This window comes from Cololabis saira, chromosome 19 (assembly GCF_033807715.1).
Source record: "Cololabis saira isolate AMF1-May2022 chromosome 19, fColSai1.1, whole genome shotgun sequence".
Taxonomy (NCBI): Eukaryota; Metazoa; Chordata; class Actinopteri; order Beloniformes; family Belonidae; genus Cololabis; species Cololabis saira.
This window is the reverse complement of record NC_084605.1, coordinates 31,903,169-31,927,894: the sequence shown is the minus strand read 5'-3', so window position 1 is coordinate 31,927,894 and position 24,726 is coordinate 31,903,169. Positions and strand designations below refer to the sequence as shown.

General features: G+C 40.5%; 1 protein-coding gene across 12 annotated transcripts in view; it reads right to left on the bottom strand.

Moving 5' to 3' along the window:
- Nucleotides 1–1,855: 1,855 nt before the first annotated feature.
- The window catches only part of LOC133418761 (zinc finger MIZ domain-containing protein 1-like), a 165,337-nt gene continuing 142,466 nt past the window's right edge, over nucleotides 1,856–24,726 (bottom strand). For 4 of the 12 annotated variants that reach the window (XM_061707577.1, XM_061707576.1, XM_061707585.1 and 1 more), the window contains 18 exons: nucleotides 19,698–19,833; nucleotides 19,302–19,419; nucleotides 18,154–18,371; nucleotides 17,168–17,369; nucleotides 16,501–16,776; nucleotides 14,304–14,486; nucleotides 14,141–14,218; nucleotides 13,438–13,606; nucleotides 13,211–13,352; nucleotides 12,867–13,107; nucleotides 12,636–12,741; nucleotides 11,584–11,744; nucleotides 11,433–11,500; nucleotides 11,272–11,340; nucleotides 10,396–10,640; nucleotides 10,128–10,291; nucleotides 7,012–7,284; nucleotides 1,856–5,354 (listed from right to left, as the gene is read on the bottom strand). In XM_061707577.1, coding sequence (XP_061563561.1) covers nucleotides 5,247–5,354; nucleotides 7,012–7,284; nucleotides 10,128–10,291; nucleotides 10,396–10,640; nucleotides 11,272–11,340; nucleotides 11,433–11,500; nucleotides 11,584–11,744; nucleotides 12,636–12,741; nucleotides 12,867–13,107; nucleotides 13,211–13,352; nucleotides 13,438–13,606; nucleotides 14,141–14,218; nucleotides 14,304–14,486; nucleotides 16,501–16,776; nucleotides 17,168–17,369; nucleotides 18,154–18,371; nucleotides 19,302–19,419; nucleotides 19,698–19,833 — 2,957 coding nt within the window. In that variant the 3' untranslated portion in view covers nucleotides 1,856–5,246. Of the gene's footprint in view, nucleotides 5,355–7,011; nucleotides 7,285–10,127; nucleotides 10,292–10,395; nucleotides 10,641–11,271; nucleotides 11,341–11,432; nucleotides 11,501–11,583; nucleotides 11,745–12,635; nucleotides 12,742–12,866; nucleotides 13,108–13,210; nucleotides 13,353–13,437; nucleotides 13,607–14,140; nucleotides 14,219–14,303; nucleotides 14,487–16,500; nucleotides 16,777–17,167; nucleotides 17,370–18,153; nucleotides 18,372–19,301; nucleotides 19,420–19,697; nucleotides 19,834–20,022; nucleotides 20,098–24,726 lie in introns of those variants that run through there. The other 8 variants (XM_061707587.1, XM_061707581.1, XM_061707578.1 and 5 more) reach the window with 8 other exon arrangements.

Sequence of the window (24,726 nt, the reverse complement as noted above, 5' to 3'; positions counted from 1 at the left end):
ATGGAGGTCATAATAAATAGTGACTTTTACATGTAGTCATTTAATTCTCAACAGTATGTCATTTTATTGTGTTCATATGTGTCTACATATTGTCTGGCATTGGATTTCCTGAGCCTGATGAGGATCGATAGCCAATAATCAACCAACATATTGTCCATCTTGAATATTACAGATGTATTTTCTGTTTGTAACATAATAAAGAGGCAGAAAATCATCTGGCTCATCATTTAAACTTTGATAAAACACAAAAAGATTTTTACAATAGTGTTCAACAATAGGTAAATGAATGGTTAATGTAACAATCCTGAAATCATCTCTCAACATGTTTTCAAGTTTAATCAATGAAACACTGAACATTCATTGCATATGAACAAAAAAAAGAGATACATTTAGGAAATAAGGTTGTGTCAGATTTACATGAAACATATAAATGTATTTCTGTGAAACAGATTGACTGGAGAGTTTTATAAAATGTGTTCCTGAAACTTGATCCTTTCTTGTAGCCACATCTGGAATTTAGATGAATGATGAATTTAGATCTTTGAATGAGGGTTAATAACTCTAACATGTACACCAAATAAAGAAATAGACTGGAAACACACCAGCTTGCTTAATAACCATGTTAAACTGCTTGCTTTAATTTTTGCTAAAAAACAAACAAAAAACCCAAGTGTAGCATTAGTAAATGGAAGGAGAGGAATCTGGTTTTATGTACACGGACAAAGTTATTCTGATACTGCTCATGACAGATTGTAATTGATTTAACTAAAGTTATGTTTGTCTATTGACTTCTACATAAAATGTGAATACATTTTTTTAAAGCAATTTATCAGTTTTTTTCATGTTAAGACATTTAGCAATATGTGTATGTATGCATATATATATATATATATATATATATATATATATACATACATACACACACACACACAATTTTTTTTTTAATTTCCAAGAAGCGCATCAAAAGGACAGGCGGTGCAACAGCTTAAATTCATGTTGTTTTGGTTGGTAATTAAATTTTACATGGTGACAGTCTAATAATAAACCAAAGGTTGTTTTAACCTTGGAAAGTTCCCTAAATGCATTATATTTTTAAACTATTTTAAGGTCTACGTTCCTTTTAATTTTATTAGTTAACCAAATATTGACTCTTCATATTAAAAAACAAAAACAAACATGTAATGAGTTCAGAAGAGAATTAACTCAACTTCCTTTCTGGGATTCATTAAGTATTTTTGAATCAAATTTTGGATTGAATTGAATTTCCAATAAATTACTTCAAGATGTTCGATTGTTGTGGGATCCCAGTTAAAGAGAATATAACATATTTCAACATCACCTGCAAAAACTAACATCTCTACACAAATTCGTTAAAAGTTTCAACCTCTGCATTTACAAATTGCCACTTCATTAACATTATTTGCTGCATCTTTACAGAAAATACGTGGCACACGTAGGAGTTATTTTAGCAGGTCACTCTACCAAAGTGACCTGCTTCTAAAAAGAAGCTAGTCCGTCTTTGCACACCTTAGTTAGCAGAGTTTAGGTTATTTGGTTATTTGTATGTGTCATGGCCAAATGATAAAATATTTGAATAAAAAGATAACATGGTTGTACATTATCAACTCATCTTCAATTTGTTTTTGTATTAATGAATGCAAATTGAGCTATCTTCCATATAAATTCAGTAAGTGCACAAGTTGCTTGAACCAAAATACGCCTCAATTTTTACATTTGTTATTTACATTATATGTTTCAATAAAATAGCTGCAGCAGTCGGATGGGAAACATTTCCAAAATTTGATGGAATCACCCCCACCAAAAAAAAAAAAGGAAGAAAAGAAGAAAACCAAGCTTCAGTGAAATCCAGGTATCATCTGAATACATATTTATTAGATAAATATTAGGTTGTCACATCATCTACCTACATACAGTTCTGCAAGACTAAAAATCACAATTAGTTCCTTTATTTTCTGACCAGTTTAGAGTATGAAATGATTGTACATACAATGTACAAACATAGAGACAATGGCCACATTGCATGAATCACCTTAGATTGTTATCACTTTGCCAACGGTTCATGATATCAAAAATTGTACAAACTATGGATTTGGTTACAATCTTCTGGACCTGTCCCTCCCGCCATCATTCCTCCTCAACTCCCAAGCAATTTTCAATGTAACCTTGTTTTTTTTTCCTCCTTCCTTCCTTCCTTTTTTTTTTTTTTTTTTTTAGCTTTAGCACCTCCGCATATGCCGGTGAGACTAGAACACGTAGGCTAAATAGTACATGTAAAACATAGCTGTCCCAGTTCCCCTAACAAAAGAGGTGAAAGTATATTACAGAGGGAGGGAACAAAATGCCGAGAGAAACCCACAGACACTAACTAACATGTTTCATTTTCCATATTCAGCCACTTCCAGTAGAGGGGTTGCAAGCTTTTTTTTTTTTTTTTTTTTTTTCTTTTTTTAAAATTATTATTCTGAAGAAACAATGCACATTCCCAGGGAAAATGAATACATTTCTGTTCACATGTCTCTATATTAATTTACATATATACAGGCATCCTTGGGACGTTTGACTGGACATACCGTCCAGGCTGGACTGATGAACGTGCCCACCCTCTCTGTGTTTTTTTTTTTTTTTTAAATGTTATTTTCTTCTTTTTTTTTTTTTTAAATATTTTTTTTCTTTTTTTTTTTCCTTTTTTTTAACAACATCCCCTAAAGAAATGGCCCTTTGTTGTGATTGTGCAACTACAGATCTGGGGTGCCATCTTAAATGCTGAACGGGCTCACTTGAAAGCAAGGACAGACTATGAAAGAACGACCGCGACTGATCTGGAGTCTCAAGTCGGATAGAAACAATTAAAATGTGGCAGTGGGCTGTGGAGCGATCGGATGCCTCCTTGTGACCTAGATATGAAACATGTCAGTGCTCTGAGCGGGAACAAACAATAGTCCTAGTACATGACATTGAAAAGAAGAAGTTAGACGTAACATCGGGGGCGGTTAATTCAGCACAATGCTACAGTTGAAAGAAATTGGATTTCTAGCCTTACAGATTATTACGAAAACCAGTAGAAAATAATTTACCAAAAACAAAAAGGGGATAAAAATGTATATGGTCTCATGCTTTTAAAAAAGCCACATTTTCTATAACAAAAATATAAACAATATCATGGATTTCTTTAAAATATGGTTGTGATATATCTTTAAAATACCACCGTGTATTGACAAGTAGCAACAATTATGATATTCACATAGCTCAATAATTACACTGAAAGCCAGCTGATGCCACATCTTTATAAAACCACTGCTGCTCAGCATCACTGATACGATGTTCATTCCCAAGCAGACAACCATCATCGTTTTCAATCGACGCGTCTTAGCACGAGAGAGCGCAATGCTTCAAACTTAGTCTGATATCTGGAGAGCTGAAGTGATGCGACTTCAGCCGACTTCAGCCGACGAAGGCGAAGGGGGACAGAGACAGAGAGACGAGGACAACGCGGCGGATCTTTGACCTGGCTTATCCCAGGGAGAGGAGGGAGCGCGCGTGGTTGGGTGCGGACGACGAGTGATCAAAGGATAAAACATTATCGAGATGATACAAAAATATTCACAAAAAGGTATTTACAGTACAATAGCATTTCATAAAAAATAATACATTTGCATACTGAACAGCACTGATCTCAGAGAGTGAAGCTGAAAACAAAAGCGGCAAAAAGTTTGCACCAATACTGCTTCGAAAATCACTTCTTAAATAGCAGTGATGGATAAACTGTGTCCCGCCATCACCTCCTGTCGCTCCTGTAGAAACACACACACACACACACACACACACACACACACTGCACACAGTCACACACTCACACTCAAACAAGCATGTCCATTCTCATCCCTCTCGCTTTGGTGATGTTGAGCAGTTTCTCAAAGGATTTAAGGAAAGTTTAATAATGCAGCAAAACAAACGAACAAAAAAACCAAATCAAATAAAGGTTGACACAGAATGAGCAGCAGATACATTAATAATGTCCCGCTGATATGAATCATATCCCTTCCACGTTAGTATTAAATAAAATCATGCTAAATCTGACAGAAACAAAAGAAACAAAAAGACCTGTAGAAACAGCAACTGATTAAAAATTAAATTGTTTTTTTTTTTTTTCACCACTTGGGACAGCACTGGACATGGGCTTGGCACACATGCACATTGCAGACTACCGAAACAGCACATCGTTTAACAGGGAGAGAGATGCAGCTTTGCAAAAAAAGGCGTACAACAGGGCTCATGCACCGTAGACGGAAGGAGTTGTGGATGGAAGCAATAAACGCAACAAGGTCGTCACGGGAACCATGATTTGTCCAAAGTGTACCATTATCTCCATTAAAATCACTCCTCTGTACAGGAGGACGATGACTATACAACATCTAGAGGTACAGATCCGCAATATAAACTTTTGTTGTTGTATTGGGGCAAAAATCCATCTCGTCTCAACTGCCTACCCTCACAGAACTAAACGGAGGTACAACAGCATATATGCATGTAGACAAAGTGGAAGCCAATCAGTCCAAAACATCTCTCTAAAATGTCAGCAACAGAACAAAAAGACTTCTAGAAAACACTTAGTCAAAGACAGACGTAGTGATCTACCTGATTTTGTTCCTTTTTGTAAAGACTGATTTTTTTTGTATTTTTGCATCGCCGGAATCTCTTGTGCTTTTAAAAGACGTGTGGTGGACAAAAACAGTGCGACTAACCGGACTAACCCGTCGGAGAGACGAGCTTGCGGCCCCGGGAAGCTGTGGCGTCTCGGACTGCTTAAACAGAACACACACTGGCCAGATAGCGCTGGTTTTTTCTTTTTCGGTTATTTTTCTGTTTTATACAGTGAATTCCTTTTTTTTTTTGTTTGTTTCCCCCCCTCCCAAAAAGGAAATAAAACATGAATAAAAAAATGCTACAACATGTTCCTAACGAGCACACATACATGTGTGTGTGGCGTAAAAAAATCAACTGAGTATAGCTGCACAGTCAAAGGTGTCACCACTGGGGGGATCCGCAGCGTCTTTTGAGTTTGAACCTTTTTCAGTCAATCTGCGCTGGCGAATGAAAACTCTACAAGAGGAAGAAGAGAAAGGGAGTGCATCTTTGTGTTTATCAAGTACTGAGCGACCCCCTGGGTGTTCTTAGGGAAGCTGGAGGGAGGCGGTCAGAGGAGTCCGTGTGTGTCTGAAAAAGCCTCAGTTGTTTTCGAAGAGCGATAGGAGGTCATCGTTGCTATTGCTGGGGAGGTCTGGGGGGTCCAGGTACGACAACAGTTCATCTGGGTTAGCGAGCTCAGGAAGAAGCTGGGAGACAAAAAAAAATGATTGCAGCAATTAGGAATGGGCGATATTTTACCGTTCACGATATACCGTCAGAAAAATTCACCACGGTAAGAATTTGTTATCTCGCGGTAAAAACGATAAATCCCCATTGGTGACGTTTTTGTGTAACAAACATGGCGGAAGGCGGATCTGAGAGAGAGGAGCTCAGCGTTAAGTAAGTAAGTAAGTAAGTAAGTAAGTAAGTAAGTAAGTAAGTAAGTAAACTTTATTTTTTGTATCTTTTAACTTTAACAGTTAAAAGATACATACAAATTTAAGTTTAAAAGGCCAAGACAACACATTGACGATCATAACAGCCCCAAGACAATTAGGCAAAAGCCTGCACAAATAAAAAGGTCTTAAGTTGCCTTTTGAAGGAGTCAACAGACTAGTTAAAGTTAAAGAGGCTCCAGCTCTGGAACTGGTTTGGATTTAAAAAGAGAGACGAGGAGCAAACATCATCTATTATGTGCAGAGTCTGCAAAAACAGAAGGAAATGGTTGTTACATTTTGATTTAACGTTTGACTATTATGGAAAAAAATTGCAATAGTATCTAATTTATGGCATGTTCCAACCACAGGTTAATTTGCACATTTTATTTATATTAGAAGAGGTCATCATTGATAGGATTTTATTTTCAGTGAACCTTTATTTATTTGTCCTGTTTCTTTATTTATCAGGTTGTATTTTTTTCTACTTTGTTATTTTATTAGCTAGGAAAACTTGAAGGACAATGGTACTTTTGCTGTTTGCAATGTTATCCCACTGTTTAAGCCATGCAGTTTGAATAAATGTTGAATCTGTTCTTACATTTCAAACTTGTTTCATTTGAGTCATTACAGTTTTGCAGTACATGTGTACTAATTTAATTGTTTTTTATTAATTCAATTTAATTGGTGTAGTTTAGTAGTATTTAGTATTCTTTTAGAGCAGTGTTTTGGGGGCTCCAAAGACTGAATGTGGTGATAGATTTATAGTTAAAAAGGTGGAGTTGAATTGAATTGAATTGAATTGAATTGAAAGAAAGAAAGAAAGATATGAGCCTGAAAGAAAGAAAGAAAGAAAGAAAGAAAGAAAGAAAGAAAGAAAGAAAGATATGAGCCTGAAAGAAAGAAAGAAAGAAAGAAAGATATGAGCCTGAAAGAAAGAAAGAAAGAAAGAAAGAAAGAAAGAAAGAAAGATATGAGCCTGAAAGAAAGAAAGAAAGAAAGATATGAGCCCGAAAGAAATAAAGAAAGATATGAGCCTGAAAGAAAGAAAGATATGAGCCTGAAAGAAAGAAAGAAAGAAAGAAAGAAAGAAAGAAAGAAAGAAAGAAAGAAAGAAAGAAAGAAAGAAAGAAAGAAAGAAAGAAAGAAAGAAAGAAAGAAAGAAAGAAAGAAAGAAAGAAAGAAAGAAAGATAAATAGAGCAGTGTTTTGGGGGCTCCAAAGACTGAATGTGGTGATAGATTTATAGTTAAAAAGGTGGAGTTGAATTGTTATTCTTTTTATCGTCATTTTTATCCTTATCGGGATAAATGCCAGAAATTATCGTGATACATTTTGTAGTCCATACCGGCCATCCCTAGCAGCAATGAGCTTAAACATTTAAAGAAGCTTGGATTTGAAATATCGTTTCCGTTTTTTCCGTGACTCACATCTAAAGATGGCTCCGGCATGTCCGACCCCCCCTGGCCGTCCAAAGCGCTGGAGGGGTTGAAGGCCAGGTCGCTGGGGGGGTGGTTGTTGGGGCCGGGCTGCAGCGGTTGCTGCTGCTGCTGCTGCTGTTGCTGCTGAGGGGGCAGAGCTTGCCGCAACGGCTGAGGAGGCCCGCTGTGGTGGAGCTGCTGCCCCGATTGGCTCACGGGGTGTGGCAACGCGTGTAAGCTGTGCTGCATTGGACCGTGTGACTGGTCACCAGGATGAGGTATCTGCAAAGAGAATTAGAGGGGTGATGGCTGAGTGGCATCTAAGATGTTCCCCTATTTGCTCTCTTGATCAGTCCCACTCGTAGTTTCTCTTCTGTTCATTCAGGGTTCATACACATTTTAACCAACACATTTCCATGACTTTTCCATGACTTTCCCATGACTTGGCAGCAAGTTTCCATGACTATACATGACCTCTAAAACAGTGTCTCCCAACCTGGGGTCCGGGCCCCCCCTGGGGGGGCTCCAGAGATCTCTGGGGGGGCGCGAAACTTTGTCTGCTTTGAAATTATGCAGTTGTAAAAATTATATTTGCGAATGAGTTATTCATAAGACATTGTTAGGAATAATTTATGAATGTCTTGAATATTTTTTATACACTGGTGACAAACACAGGAAATGATTTCATTCCTTATTATTATATAATTACTCAACATTTAATCTACTCCGACAGGTTGTTAAAGGAAAAATGTTAAAAAATGTTGGTCTCATATTAAAAGAGACATTTTTCAGAAATATTTTTATGTCCTTTTATGTCCTTTTGTGTATTTTATACATTGGTGACATTGGAGAAAAACAAAGTCATATGTATACAGAGTAAACCAAAGAGAAATATATCAAAAAAACATAATTAATGTTCATTTTTTCAATTAAAGACTATTTTGGTGCTAGTACGTACGGGTCGGGGGGCCTGGCTGGTCTTAGACACAAGTAGGGGGGAAACAAGGAAAAAAGGTTGGGAACCACTGCTCTAAAACATCAATGTATGAATGAAATATAGGAATAAAACTATGTAAAAAGTCACTACAGTGCAGATCTAATGACAATTATGGTTTTATACAAAATAAACATGTTTAAACTAACACTGATATACCAGCAATATGTTGTAGTATACGTTGTACAGTAATCTAATATAACTAATAACTGTAATAATAACAGATCTGCATGATGCGCAAGATGCTTGGCACGTCACACGTGAGAACGCGCGAGACTTTTCTATACAAAATATTTATTGATCAATTTTAAATCTACCTTATAGGCTGTTATTACTAAATGTTATCATTAAGTGAGAAAAATAAATTCCATGACTTTTCCAAAACTTTTGGGGTGAACTTATGTTTCCAAAACATTTCCAGGACTTGAAAATGACATTTTCAAATTCCATGACTTTTCCAGTTTTTTCAAAACGCATGAACCCTGGTCATTGCTCTCAAGTCTCTGCCACGACACCCACTGTAGTTCTGTGAAGAACCCAGATACCAAGGAATAAATTGACTTCAGGAGATTGTGGCCGTCCAAACCTGGACACACATCCACCAGGTGAGGCCCAAATTCTTCATTTTCTTCCCTGGCACTCACAACGGGTACGTCCCATGTCAAAACCTGCCAGTGGCAATCTATTGACAATAAATCGTTGATCGAAACATCCTACCCAAGGGCCTAATTCACAGACACCTGCATTCAAAAAACATCCCTACTCATTAAAATGTCCAACACTGGCACAGGAGTTTAGGGAAAAGTCCTTTAAGAAGATGCAATAAAAGGTGAGAAAGACATTGCTTCGTCTTTAAGCTAAGTTACAAGAGATCTCCAACACTTTTTCAATATTTAGTGAAGATCGCCTTACAACTCGTAACAGCGCTACTTTTTCTACACTGTAAAAAAACTTCGAAGTCTTTGCTGCTTTGAATTTTCCGAGCAAAAAAAAAAAAAAAAAAAAATCAATTAGTAGGCGACTAAATCTTATTCTATGACAGTTACTTTTGGCGGTAAGAAAACACTTGTAATTTTGCCCAGAATCATTCAGACTGAAGAGTTATTAGTGTGAACTGGGCCTGAATAAATCAAACATAAAGCAGCACACTGATGCGAGGAGGAGGAGGAGGAGGAGGAGGAAGCCAACTGTTCTTGATCACGGATGCTTGTGTGGCACATTCACTGTTTCACTGGCGGCGTTGAGGTTTGATGAGGCTCATTCAAGTTTGCATAATGAAGCAAATTTAAATTCAGGTCTTTAATCTTAGCGAACTGTGCAGTTTCCTCCACTCAAATTCCTCAATTTATAATCTAATAGAATATGAGTTTTGTTCATGTTAAGTTACATCTTTAATCTTGGTAACTCTGACTCATCCTCTCAGCTTTGTAACTATTTTTTCTTACCAGAAATTACCCCATTGGGGGCAGACTTTTATCGTAATAAGGTTGTAATTCACTAAAAAGCAAAAACTCCCACGGCTGATTATGTTATGCGTTATGTGATACCGATTAGATTATCAGTGCAAAGATTCGCTTTTCCCATTCAATACTTTACAGCCAAATAAAAGGGAAATTAGAGTTTAGGATGAACAACGGTTTCACTTTATGTGAGAAGAGAACAAATAAATATGTTTTTCCTCGTTTTTAATGAGAACATACAGGACTGTCTCAGAAAATTAGAATATTGTGATTTTCTGTAATGCAATTACAAAAACAAAAATGTCATACATTCTGGATTCATTACAAAACTGAAATATTGCAAGCCTTTTATTATTTTAATATTGCTGATCATGGCTTACAGTTTAAGAAAACTCAAATATTCTAACAAAATATTCTGGGAATCTTAATCTTAAACTGTAAACCATAATCAGCAATATTAAAATAATAAAAGGCTTGCAATATTTCAGTTGATTTGTAATGAATCCAGAATGTATGACATTTTTGCATTACAGAAAATAAAGGACTTTATCACAATATTCCAATTTTCTGAGACAGTCCTGTAAGTAAAACACAGCAGCGCAGGAATGCAGATATGATAGAACTGAGATGCAGATGCAGATGAATGCAGAGGGAAGGGAGGCAGCACTCACTGAGTCGGGCATGTTGTGGGACAGAGGCTTGTCTTGCGTCATCAGGCTGTTGGGCATGTCGGGCGGGTGTGAGAGCTGCGGACCGTGCATGAAGTCATTCATCGATGTACCACCCGGGGCGCCGTGTGGGAAGTCAAAGTTCCCGTGTCCTTGGTAACTGTTGCCTGAATGCGATATAAAGACTGTGAATACACGTGTTCATATCTTCCACTCACTTTCACTTCCCTGTGAGCTGAGGTAGCAGTACACATGTGAACTATGAACTAGCCTTGGCTGTTGTATTCACCGTTGTTGCCACCCTGCCCCGAAGGCATTGACGGGTACGGCGACGGCCCGGGGCCGAGCTGAGCGATCATCTCCAGCACGTTGGGCATGATCATCTGGCTGGGACTCATCGTCTTAAACCTTTTTGCCAGCGGTCCGTCTGGATCCTCCTTGATGTGGATGTCAGATTTGATAGCCACCGGCCGCCAACTACACGTCGGGTCAATTGTGACCTCCTCAAACTCAGAGCTGAAGGAATACAAAATAAATCAAAGGGTTAAGGCACGAGGAAAGTGAGGAAAATACTTCGATATTCAATACTGATTAAATTCTTTTTTTTATTTTTTTATTTATTATTTTATTAATTAACATACAGTGCAAACAACGACAAAAGACGACATCAGTATGTGTGTGTAAATACATAAATTGAGAATATTAATTCGAGAGTAAACAAATAAATAATTATCATATAGAGTGGTGTAGCACGATATCATATAAATATAGCATAATAATATAGTAATATCCTAATATAACATAATTTTTATAAAATATTATAACATATAACCAAATGATATCACCATAAAAAAAAAAAAAATAATAAAAAAATTAAAAAAAATAAAAATAATAATAATAATAATAATAATAATAAATATATATATATATATATATATATATATATATATATATATATATATATAAAAAAAAAAACTTTAGTTGTTAATAATGATATGATAATAATAGCAATGAAAACAACAACAGTAGTAATAATAATGACAATCATGATCTTAATCATAACCAATATGTATATACTAATAATAATTTCACTCTTCAAAAGTGACAGCAACAATTATTGTTATCATACTGATTAAATTCAACGTACTTTTGAATGGCATTCAGAATCCCCCACATGTACTGGTCCACTTCAAGTCCTTCTAACAACGCTGTTTTACTGAGGAGAAAACAGACAACTCAGAACTGCTACATCGAGACGGTCAAGTGGGATTAGAAACACAGCAAGGCACCGTAAGAGAATGGACTTACTTGCATACAGGACATCGCCATGTTCCCCGCTCACAGTTCAGTTGTAAATACGACTCCAAATCAAAACACTGCAGACCGAGAAAACAAAGTAAGGCTATCTATTGTCTGTACAGTGTGCCTGTTTGTTTTTGGTTCCCCAGTGCAGTCTTACCTGAACATGTTTGCAGTCGTGCCCTCTCGCTGGCAGCTGTATTCGTCGGAAGGTGATTGGACACTTGAGGGAAACCTTGATGGCCGTCTGCTCCACACCGTCCTCTCCATTGAGCGAGGCGCTGCCCGACGACGCCGCTACATTGCTGAAGTTTCTCTTAACTTTGAGGCAGAAGAAGAGGAAGAAAAGTGCATATAGTTAAGACTCTGAGGAAGATCAGGATGTGAAAGCGCGACGTGCAACTGCGTGGATTAGGGCTGGGGATCGATTCAAATGTCAAGAATCGATTTGATTCCGGTTCTTAAGATTCAGAATCGATTATCAAGATTTGATTCGATCCAATTCGATTCGATTCCGATATTGATTTGGGTTAGTGTTATTAAAAATGTTTTTTGAGCTGTTGCATGAATGATATGACTGTAGTTATGCAAAATATTACTACTAGTATAATATTGAGATTAAACAGCAAGTATTGGCAGCTAATGATGCTGTAAGGACCAATCAGCTCCCAGAATGCTGATAGAACTGCAAACAGAAACATCATGTGGGTCAGAATTACCAAACAGATCCAGGGAGGAAACAGAGACGGGGGAAATCAGTTTAATTTTTTCCCACATTCCGTTTTTATTTGTTCCATTTTCGGTCTATTTTGGTTTTTAATTTTTGAGCATTTGGTTTTTAGCATTTTTTGCAAATGTAACCCCAAGACAGTATATAAAGTAATGAAATGTAGAGAATTTATGCAATTATAACCTAACACTTTAATGTTTTCATACCTTTAAACATTTTTAAAGGCAAAAACATGGCACCAGTTATTCTCGTGTCCAACAAAACATTCCTTTTTTGGGGATAAAAAAAAAATAACCAAAAGTTGTAATGCAATGATAAAAAAAAAAAATACATAAATAAATAAAAAAGAACCCCCCCCAATTTTTTTTTTTTTTTTTTTTAAAATCGATCTTTAGACATATGAATCGATTTTTAGGAATTAATTTGAGAATCGATTTAGAATTGGGAAATCGATTTTTTCAACACAGGCCTAGCGTGGATACCTTTGGTGATGCAGTGCTCTGCAGGAAGTAACCGTTTCTTCAGGAGGCCCTGCAGGACGGAGCGAACCGACGGTCTGTGGACCAGCTGCAGTACAAACAAGTGCGACTGCAAGACAAAACAGCACGGTCACTATCACAAGCTCTCTCTGGATGTGTTTTAGCTGAATTATTTCTTTGTGAAATGTCTTTGCATTGTCCATTTTGGAATATACTGTAAATATCAGGATTTACATGATTTGCTCCATGGCCTCGCATACTCACACAGCAGCAGGCTGTGACTGTGATCTGGATTGTGTTCCTTCCCGGCTGGCATACGTGTTTCAGGTGCAGGGGTTTGTGGGAGGTCTTGTTGTCGCCCCGCTCGATGGTGAGCGGTGTGGCGTTGACGCTGACTTGAACTGATGCCGGCCAGTTGGTGTTCATCTGACGGTCCTCGTGATGGTAGCACTTAAACTGCAGTTCCAGGTCCGATCTGCGCCAGTGCCAGGAAAGGAAACGAGGGTGTCACGCAGGGGAAGAAAAATCTCTGTATAAATTGTACAATCTAGCGTATTTATTCAGATGTGTAGTCGTACCTCCACATGAGCGTCTGGTGCACAGAGGGCCGTAGGTGGAAGACGTGGTTGCTGACGGCCAGGTTATGCTCGAGTCTGAAGGGCTCCAGGACCACGCCGTCCCTTACTGGGAATGTGAGACGCAATTCCTCGTTGTGGTTGGCTGTTCGACCATCACAGATCATTAGAAAGCTGAAAGGATTCACGCGGATTCTCTGTTTTCTACCTTAGGTTTTAAAGTTACTGACCTGGAGGGGGAGGGAGAGCTGTGATATTTGGTTTGATGTCAGGAGGGAAGGGGGGCTTCACATCCTGGTTTGGCGAAAGGTATGGAGGGATGTTACTTCCTGGGGTCATCGGAGGGGTGGGGTTGCCCGGCACTGGGGAGTGAGGGTAGTTACCCACTGGTCTTGGAGGCTAAACAGAAAACAATTGAAGACATTGAATTAAATAAGAAGAGTACTACCAAGGATATGACAATGTGATGTATAGTGATGCACCGAAATGAAAATGTGTGGCCGAAACCGAAACCGAAAATAATAATAAACACTTGGCCCAATACCGAACAATACCGAACATGGTTCTTTGTAGTTTTTTTTTATTTTGCCAATTTTTTCACCATTGCATAAATCAAATAAATTTGATTTAGGCATGCTTTTCAAAGAAAAACATATTTTACAAAATTACAAGGTAGAAAATATTTATTGAACATAAAAAACTGAAAATTTTTTAATTTCCCAGAATTATGTTGTTTTGGTTCCACCTCCTGGTGAATGTTAGGTAAAATTCTTATGTGGTTACTTTTTGGTTGGCCAACGATTTACAACGCAGTTATTAATTGTTCGTTTTTTTTTCCCCCACTTATTCCACCGAACACCGAAAGTGTTTTTTTTTGCCATTTTCGGCCGAACAATTTCGGTTACCGAACAATCGGAATAAAAATGAACTTACCCCGTTCATATTACCCTGGCTGTACTGATATCCACTTCCAGAGAAGTTATTTGTTTGGCCATTGAAAGGTGGCTCTTGCTGTAATAAGAGTATTCACATTCTTTAATATCAACAGTAAACATTGTCTTAATGAAGTTGCATATTGTGTGTCTTCTCCCTGCACCTTATAGTACTGGCCCATGGGGCCGCTGGGGGGGGGGTACTGGCCCTGCATCTGCTGTCCTGGCATCCTCTGGGCGGGGTAGTTGGGGGAAGGCAGTGGCCTGGAGGGATTGGGTGTGGGGTACTGCCCCTGCTGGCTGGGGAACTGGCTGTTTGGTCCATACTGCTGCCCAACGTAGTTTGGCTGTGGAGTCATACATATCGTCAACATACAGCTGGATACTCAAGTTTGAAGTTTGAAGTTTGAATTTATTCACAATACCATAATAATAGTTATAACAATACAATCGAATTAAGTGGGTAGAGTGAATGGGTCCCCCAAGGAAGCTAGGAAAGCTTATAGGTGGGGGGCCCTAGTTCATATAAGGTTAGTGGTACAGTCAATGGTATAAGCAGTTACCATCTGTAAAGAGATGGTGATGGATAAACGCATACAAAGTACACAAAAAAAACACTTAACATACATACTTAACCAAAGGTGTCAAGTAACGAAGTACAAATACTTTGTTACCTTACTTAAGTTGAAATTTTGGTTATCTATACTTCACTGGAGTAATTATTTTTCAGACGACTTTTTACTTTTACTCCTTACATTTTCACGCAATTATCTGTACTTTTTACTCCTTACATTTTAAAAACAGCCTCGTTACTCTATTTCATTTCGGCCTTTAAAAAAAAACTATCCAGTTAAATTGCTCCATCCGGATAGAGTGAATTTGGTTGTGGTTGTTTCAGATGTTCTTGTCCAGTTTTGTTCTTACATCCGTTCCCTCAGATTCCTGCAACTAAACTTGGATGTACATTCCAATAAAGGTTAGGATAAATGATAACATGCCTCTGAAGTTTGACTTTTTGCACCATTACAATACTTATAGGCAACTAGTCATCATATCTCCTGCTCTCTGAAACACATGTTAATGCTCAATAGTACACATATATGGTTCTTTAATATATTTGCATTATACTAAGATGCATTCATTTTCAATGGCTCGTTTTGGAACCAGTACTTTTATACTTTTACTTGAGTAAAAAAACTTGTTGAAAAAGTTGATACTTCAACTTCTACAGGAGTATTTTTAAACTCTAGTACCTATACTTCTACCTGAGTAATGAATGTAAATACTTTTGACACCTCTGTACTTAACATTACATACACATACAGTCACAAACATACATCCCAGCAGTCGATGAATAAGCATTTTATATTATATATAGGTTAGTAAAAGATTATTTTTTAGTTGTCTTTTAAATTTGGAGATAGAAGGCAACACCTTGAGACCACTATCATCAATCCTATTCCAAATCTGCGGCCCCTGCAAACAACACTCATACTGGCGCGCACATGTCGGCCACATTTCCCTAATATGAGTGGTTTGATTCTTGTTTGGTATGTGTGCTAGAGCTGGGGGGATATATCGAGATTTTAATATATATCGATATATTTTCAAACGCGATATGGTACGAGACAATTGTTTATATCGATTTAAAAAAAAACAAAACATTTAATGATTTTGATATAGCTTATTTTGTGACAAATTGACTTGAATGTTTTATTTGAGATTTGCACACATTTTTTGTTATTTGCACAACTGTCTCAGTGGAAAAGTCAGCCTGTTACTGTCTACATTGTATTAATTGCACAGTGTATTTTAATTTAATTGTTATGCAGGAAAGGGATATTTGTTTTATTTTATTTAAGAAGCATTTTTATTCTATATATGCAGGCAGTTTATTTTTATTTCATTTGTTTTATACATTTTGATATTGTGCAGACCTCTGTTAATAAAGGAACCTGTGTGACATTTGGCACAAGGCTTTGTATTAAAACTGACTGTTTTTTTAAGGGTTTGCCTCAGAAAAATGAAGCTAACAGAGATGCTAACAGAGATGCTATGCTATAATGCTTTGGGGGAAACCCCAATTATGGCACAGAAAAAATATCGATATATATCGAGTATCGCCATTTAGCTAGAAAATATCGAGATATGACTTTTGGTCCATATCGCCCAGCCCTAATGTGTGCTGAGGACTGGAGATTGGCACAAGACTACTAAGTCTAGGGTTGAGCCTGTTGACAATTTGAAACATAAGACAAGCATTATGATAATTGTTTAGCTCAGCCAGTCTTAGCAACTCAAAGCGGTGAAATAGAGGGTGGGTGGGGTGGCCGCCAAGAGTGCCAAATAATGGATCCTCACCTCCCCTGGGTACGGTCTTTTCAAGCCCTGCATACCCATGCCCTGAGGCCGAGGCCCTGCGTAGCCTTGCTGGGGCATCCTCTGGCCGTGGGCGGCAAAGGGCCCCATGCCCTGACTCCTGGGTTGGTTCATCCCCATCGGGGGGCCGCTCATGTTGGAGGTATTCATGCCTGTGCCCATGTTTCCAGGGAGCGACGGAGGGCCACGGGGTCCCGGCTGGTTCATGAACTGGCTGTTGTACGCCTGGTTTGGTCCCATCTGGAAAGAGGAACTCATCTGTAAAATAAAATGGGCCCAGTCAACCACCTCTGGCTTGACTGCTACACTTCTCATTGCAGAAACAAATCACACAGAGAGAGAGACAGAGAGAAAAACACAACATACTTGTGACTAGCAAGAGATTAAAACCTCTATCCCTGAACTATTGTGACAGCCAAATGTGCTACTTGGCTCTATTATTACGCCGTCTAATTATTCACCCTGAATAATAAATGTTTAACAGTGAACCTTAATGGACTTCTTTTAGGTCTTTTAGTGGCACTAATGTTCTCGCTGAAAGAATTAAACCGAAAAGCAAAGGCAGTACGTATTTAAGAGCCTAACAACTGGTTTAGGTGTTAAGTTCAGAGTTTCCTTCATTTTTTTTCAGCTGTGCGCTTCAACCCACCGGTCCGTACTGGTTCATCTCCTTGTTCTGGGTTTCCTGCAGAGCAGCCACAGTTGCCGTGGCGGTGGCCGTTGCCGTGGCCGCAGCTGCTGCGACGGCGGCGGCTGCAGCCGCGGCGGCGGGCTGGGTAAAGTCTGAGGGGGGCCGGGAGTGCGGAGGGATGCCCATCCCACCAGGTCCAGCGTTCGGCCCGCCAGGGTAACTTTAACGACAAGCAGTACAATATAAGAAAACTACTACATATACAAGGCCAATATACAAGGCTTACAACAATTTACTTCCGGGCTGCATGCAGGAACTGTTCAAGCCAAGAGAGGGCCTCAGGGGAACAGCAATGTTTGACACAACAGCAATAAGAACAAACACAAAGGGCAGATGCTTATCTGTTTTAGGAGTAAAACTGTGGAACTCATTACACAACGACCTTAAACTAGCAAACTCAACAAAAGCATACGAGATATTATTCAAAGCAAAGGTAATGGACACATATATAGAAACACAATAAGCAAACAAAGAATAATGTAAACATGCATGAGATAAAATGACAACTTAAATTGGTTTTGTCGTTCTCTTTAGCATCTTTTCACTTTCTGTTTTCAGAGCTATCATTATTATTATTATCATTGTTATTGCTATTATTATTAATATTACTATTATTATTATCATCATCATCATTATTGTTATTATTACTATTATTATTATTTTGTGTAGACTTATGATACTTCATTTGTTCTTTTTGTATATTCTATTCAGTTAAAAGGTGGGCAAGATAAGCTTTATGCTTCAAGCCCAGACCTTTTCGGTCAAAATAATCACAATGTTGACCAGGGAAAAACCTGTGTTATCTCGTTTGTTGATTTTTATGTTTGTGATTGACCGAAATAAATATTAACTAACTAACTAACTAACTACACAGCGCTATTTCAGAACAAGACTGATGCAAGTGACTGGTGCGATGAAAAAACGCGTGTCCAGTGTCCACTTACCTGCCACCAAAGCCGCCTCCTCCGGGGTAGTTGGGCCGTCCGTACATCCCCTGCTGCATGTAGCCCTGCTGGGAGCTGGCCTTGTTGGGGAACTGCTGCTGCGGACCGGGAAACTGAGCAGAGTTCATACCCGGATTGTTACCAGGCATGCTGGAGGCCATAGGGTTACCCCCGGGGTTCATGGGATTGTTATTGTTGCCCATATGATTCCCCAACACCTGTTAGAACACAAACAGAGAGAAAAATCATTTGATAATGTCAGAAGAAAAGAAATATTTTAGCCCTGCATTGGGCCAGTCGTGACTTTTAAACAGAGGTGTCAAGTAACAAAGTACAAATACTTCGTTACCTTACTTAAATAGAAATTTTGGTTATCTATACTTCACTGGAGTAATTATTTTTCAGACAACTTTTTACTTTTACTCCTTACATTTTCACGCAATTATCTGTACTTTTTACTCCTTACAATTTAAAAACAGCCTCGTTACTCTATTTCATTTCGGCCTTTAATAAAAACTATCCAGTTAAATTGCTCCATCCGGATAGAGTGAATGTGGTTGTGGTTGTTTCAGATGTTCTTGTCCAGTTTTGTTCTTACATCCGTTCCCTCAGATTCCTGCAACTAAACTTGGATGTACATTCCAATAAAGGTTAGGATAAAAGATAACATGTCTCTGAAGTTTGACTTTTTGCACCATTACAATACTTATAGGCAACTAGTCATCATATCTCCTGCTCTCTGAAACACATGTTAATGCTCAATAGTACACATATATGATTCTTTAATATATTTGCATTATACTAAGATGCATTCATTTTCAATGGCTTTTGTCCTTAATGGCTTTTTTCCCCCTTACATTACTTTTACTTTTACACTTTAAGTAGTTTTGAAACCAGTACTTTTATACTTTTACTTGAGTAAAAAAACTTGAGTTGATACTTCAACTTCTACAGGAGTATTTTTAAACTATAGTATCTATACTTCTACCTGAGTAATGAATGTGAATACTGAAGACACCTCTGATAATGTCAGAAGAAAATAAATATTTTAGCCCTGCATTGGGCCAGTTGTGACTTTTAAAGCCCTGTCTCTTTTAAAGAACACTTAAGATAAACATTTCCTCCACCAGACAGGTGTGAAATCCCACCTGGCTCTGCGAAGTGTTGGTCACGCCCCAGACCGTGGTCACCACGGACACCGAACCTGGAGGCTGGTTGGTGTTCTGTTGCCAGGGAACTGAGTCGTAGGGGAAAGACCCATCTCTGCTGGAGAACACAGACACAGACATGTCACGTTTGCCCTGTGGCACGGGACACTTACTAGTTCAATAACAGCTAAAGACAGGTTTTACTGTCACACTGCTACACGAACATATGCTCTCACTCTGCAGGCACCGTTTGTCACTATTAAGTGTGCTACAAGGATTTTTCGCTGGCAGTTTGTCGAGTCACTGATCCATAAGGAACGCCCGGGCTTCCTGTTGCAGGGGAAGGTCTGCCCTGTCTGTTCACACATAAAGATGCATCACCATGTGGATACTGACCCGTGCGAGAGGCCGGGCTTCATGGAGCTCATGGGGGGCTGCATGGAGACTTTTCCTGGAGGCTCGTTCTGCCTGTTCTTCTGGTGACGGAGGAGGAGTAGACGTCCCAGCTCCTCGCACCACGAGGACAGAAGAGCTGTAAAGAGACAAGAGGAAGTGAATATATCAGTCTGCATTATCTTCTTTGTTAACCACATCAAGCAGTTCAATAAACAATGTCACATATGACAACAATAAGGTCACTTCACAAGATGAAATCCAATCTTTCAAAAACTGCTGTATTGTCTGTCGATGAAAGACTTAAGGAAGAAACCAAAGGATGCACCTCAAAGCTGCAATATCCTGTGCAAGATCATCTTAAATCCAGCGTGTCACGACAGATCGTGGCCACTAGGGTTCACTCTGGGCCTGCAGATGTTTCCCCCAGTCCTCTTCTCTACACCTACCTACTGCTCGGTTAAGACAGCCTCCACAGAGCGCGTTTGATCAGATCATGTGCTTTTCATCTGCAGTGCATGTGTTTGCACTGTGCCAACAACAAAAGGCTCACTTTTTCCCCCCTTTTCTCTCCCTCTCACTTCCTCTGCCTCTTTTCTAGCCTCCGTCTGCGGCGTCGGGAGAAAGGGAATGTGGATTCAATCAATGAGGAACTACTACCAAGCTGAGCAAAGGAGCTGGAGGGGTGGGTGGGTGAGAGAGAGAGAGAAGGGGGGGGGGGTGGGGGGGGGGGGGGGTGCTAGGTGATTTCAGCTGCAGTTTGCGCAAAAAAAAAAGAAAAAAAAAAAGAAAAAGGCACGTCAATATGACAGCACACAGTCCTCGCAGGCAGATCCGCCCTGCTGCCACATGCAAGGATGGGCTGCGGTGCACATATTACACCCCAGCCACGCACATGACAATAAAGGTTGAGTGAGCCGGTGACAGAGGACACACCAGGCTAATGGGGCTGATAGGAGGAACAGACATGAGAGCCCAGCGATCCGGCCACACGTGGCTGCCTGCAGCGTAAAAAGGCTTTCCTTACACAAGGGGAGAGATGCTGCACTGGCTGTTAATAACAAACACGCAAATAAACAGGACACAAGACGTCCCTTTGAGCTGCTGCACATTTTTTCCCCCAAGACAAAGCTGAGTTTTCTGCAGCGACACACAAGAGCGCTGCAACCCCAAAAGGCACCTCCTTTTGCTTTTCATTTGAACACCGAGCACACCAGCCTTTGCTCTGTGTAAAGATGAGGGCTGGAATACAAAAGACATGTACAGATGGTGCCAGCAGCCTCCCTACCTCTCCCTCCCCGCACTCCCACTCCTTTAAAAGAAGCACAGGGCTCAGGCACAGAGGCAGCTGGGTTTTTCCTCCTTCCCACCCGCTCATGCTCCCTCTCTTCTCTCCTCCTCCTCCTCCTCCTCCTCCTCCTCACCCCTCCTGTTCTTAGCGAGACAGGTGCCAGGAGACGCCAGGGCCGCGCTGCTCCCCCGGAGAACTGATCGGGCTTTGGTTTGCTGGGAAAAGCTGCTCAAGGTGCCACTTCTGCTGAACACCTCGCCCTCGCAGGTGGACGCACAGTAGGGATGGGCGGTATGGACTAAAAGATGTATCACGATCATTTCACAACATTTATCCCAATAACGATAAAAATGATGATAAAAAAAATACCAATTCAACTCCAACTTTGTAACTATAAATCTATCTCATCATTTCTTTCTTTCTTCTTTCTTCTTCTTCTTTCTTTCTTTTCTTCTTTCTTTCTTTCTTTCTTTCTTTCTTTCTTTCTTTCTTCTCTTTCTTTCTTTCTTTCTTTCTTTCTTTCTTTCTTTCTTCTTTCTTTCTTTCTTTCTTTCTTTCTTCTTTCTGGCTCATATCTTTCTTTCTCCCTTCCTTCTCCCCTTTCCTTCCTTCCTTCCTTCCTTTCTTCCTTCTTTCCTCCTGCTCTCTCCTTCCTTCTTCCCTTCCTCTTTTCTCCCTTCCTTCCTCCTTTCCTTGTTTTCCTCCCTTCCTTCCTTCCTTCCTTCCTTCCTTCTGCTCTCTCCTTCCTTCCTTCCTTCCTTCCTTCTGCTCCTCTCCTTCCTTCCTTCCTTCCTTCCTTCCTTCCTTCCTTCTGCTCTCTCCTTCCTTCCTTCTCCTTCCTTCTTCCCTTCCTTCCTTCTGCTCTCTCCTTCCTTCTTCCCTTCCTTCCTTCCTTCCTTCCTTCCTTCTGCTCTCTCCTTCCTTCCTTCCTTCCTTCCTTCCTTCTGCTCTCTCCTTCCTTCTTCCCTTCCTTCCTTCCTTCCTTCCTTCCGCTCTCTCCTTCCTTCTTCCCTTCTTCCCTTCCTTCCTTCCTTCCTTCCTTCCTTCCTTCCTTCCTTCCTTCCTTCCTTCCTTCCTTCCTTCCTTCCTTCCTTCCTTCCTTCCTTCCTTCCTTCCTTCCTTCCTTCCTCCTTCCCTCCTCCCTCCCTCCCTCCCTCCCTCCTTCCTTCCTTCCTTCCTTCTGCTCTCTCCTTCCTTCTTCCCTTCCTTCCTTCCCTTCCTTCCTTCCTTCTCCCCTTTCCTTCCTTCCTTTCTTCCTTCTTTCCTCCTGCTCTCTCCTTCCTTCTTCCCTTCCTCTTTTCTCCCTTCCTTCCTCCTTTCCTTGTTTTCTCCCTTCCTTCCTTCCTTCCTTCCTTCCTTCCTTCTGCTCTCTCCTTCCTTCCTTCCTTCCTTCCTTCCTTCTGCTCTCTCCTTCCTTCTTCCCTTCCTTCCTTCTGCTCTCTCCTTCCTTCTTCCCTTCCTTCCTTCTGCTCCGTCCTTCCTTCTTCCCTTCCTTCCTTCCTTCCTTCCTTCCTTCCTTCCTTCCTTCCTTCCTTCCTTCCTTCCTTCCTTCCTTCCTTCCTTCCTTCCTTCCTTCCTTCCTTCCTTCCTTCCTTCCTTCCTTCCTTCCTTCCTTCCTTCCTTCCTTCCTTCCTTCCTTCCTTCCTTCCTTCTTCCTTCCTTCCTTCCTTCCTTCCTTCCTTCCTTCCTTCCTTCCTTCCTTCCTTCCTTCCTTCCTTCCTTCCTTCCTTCCTTCCTTCCTTCCTTCCTTCCTTCCTTCCTTCCTTCCTTCCTTCCTTCCTTCCTTCCTTCCTTCACGTAAGTTGTGCGTGGATTTAACACAGAACCATAAATCATCTTTACACAAAAACGTCACCAAAGGGAATTTATCATTTTCACCGCGAGATACAAATTCTTACCGTGAGGAATTTTTTTGACGGTTTATCGTGAACGGTAAAATATCGCCCATTCCTAACGCACGGATTCCAAAAGTAACTTTCAATTAGACACACCCGGATCCAGCCATAGCTAATGGGTTTATGACTTGTGCTAGAAAGGCCTGCGGTGTTTTCAGCAGCACCCTCCTCCTCCTCAGACCCCCTTCTGATGGAGAGTTTTCAATTCAAGGGCCTGGCAACCAGCCAGCATGTTACAGCTCAATTAGGTCCCATTATTCTCTTCCAACAAGGGGTAACTTGCACTTCTTCATGTTGATAAACATGTCTCCGCAATTTATCCCCTCGCTGTGCCCACCGTCAGGCCGTCAGGCCGGCCGAACGGCCGGGCCGAGCGGACGGCGGTCGCAGCTCATGCTTAGGCTGACATCAACAGCTGCAAGACGGAAAAAACTCAACGAGCAGAGGAGAAAAACGTCGATACATCGACTATCTGGGAGAGAAAGGGAAAGGAAAAAGAGGGAAGGAAGCAGCAGTGCTGCCACTTAAGAAGAATTATTCTACCCTACTATTAGATAAAGGGTTTATCGCCACACAAAATTACCACCTCCACTGAGCGCCAGCGTGTTTAAAGGAGAGCCCTGTCATTGGCTCACGGGATAAACCTCAGGTTTCACATGACAAGAGGAGCAGCAGCCGACCCCGTTAGTCCTCGTAGTCTCTCTCGCCTCCTCCTCCCTCCTACACCTAAATATCTCTCAGGACGGTGTGCAGATGATGAACACAAAAGGATTACTGTTTCTCTTCTCCTCGCCTCCCCCAGACGGTGTCTCAATAGACTCATCCGTCTCCCTTCCTTGCGAAGAGCCAAAACTGCAGATAATCGTCCCAGGTGTAGCGCCTCCAAATCTCAATCTGGAGTCAATCAAAGCGGCGTTTTGCGCTAGTGAGCATCTTTCTAGCCGTGTTTACATTGGTGTCCCCGGCGGCGATGAGCCTCTTCTGTCTTCCATAAGGAGGGAGAATATCGAATTTGCTTGGTAGGTAGTCCCCCGGGGGGGGGCCCGGCCGCGTCTGAGCCGTATTGATATTCTGGTGCTCAGCTGCCCGGCCCTGATGGTCAACCATGGCGAATGGGGCTAAACGCATCTACTGGGGACCGGATGGGTGGGTTCAGTGGCTGGACCTGCAGGTTCCGGCTTCTAGTGCTGTCATAAAGCCCCGGGGAGACATGACGGATGACACGGCTCGTATCCTTGACGGTTGTTCAATGCCCTGCCCGACGATGACACACTACCCTCCGTCCCACCTTCCTCCGTGCACGCAGACACCAGCGGAGAGATAAACGGCGCTGATTAAATACTGGTTTGGTTAGCCTGGAAGGCCAGAGCCTTCAGGTGAAGGGTCAGATCACCCAAATTATGACCCCCCCACCCCCAAGGGTGCAGATCCGATGTCAGGATTGGGGGGGGGACACCAATGTGATTTTAATTTTTAGCCAATATGCAACTCATACCATGCCATAAATTGGTCCATTGATCCACCAATTGATTATTGAAAAGGCTTCGTTGAAAACAGACGCATACGACCGGGAGGAGGCAGGAAAACAGCGGAGAAGTGAGCCACCATGTTGGCTACGGGCAGGTACGAATGTAAACAGAACGTTGACAAAAGGTCATTGTCGAGCCCGTCAAAATTTTAATTCAGACTAAAAAAAAAAGATTTATGGAGTAGCAATACTTTCATTCTGTACACCTCAAAACGCACCGTGGATGTATTATTTTTTTAGAAATATATTTTAATAAATATTCTACATAGTTAACCTTTAAGTCTGAAAATACATTTGTTCAATTTTGAATAATTTAGG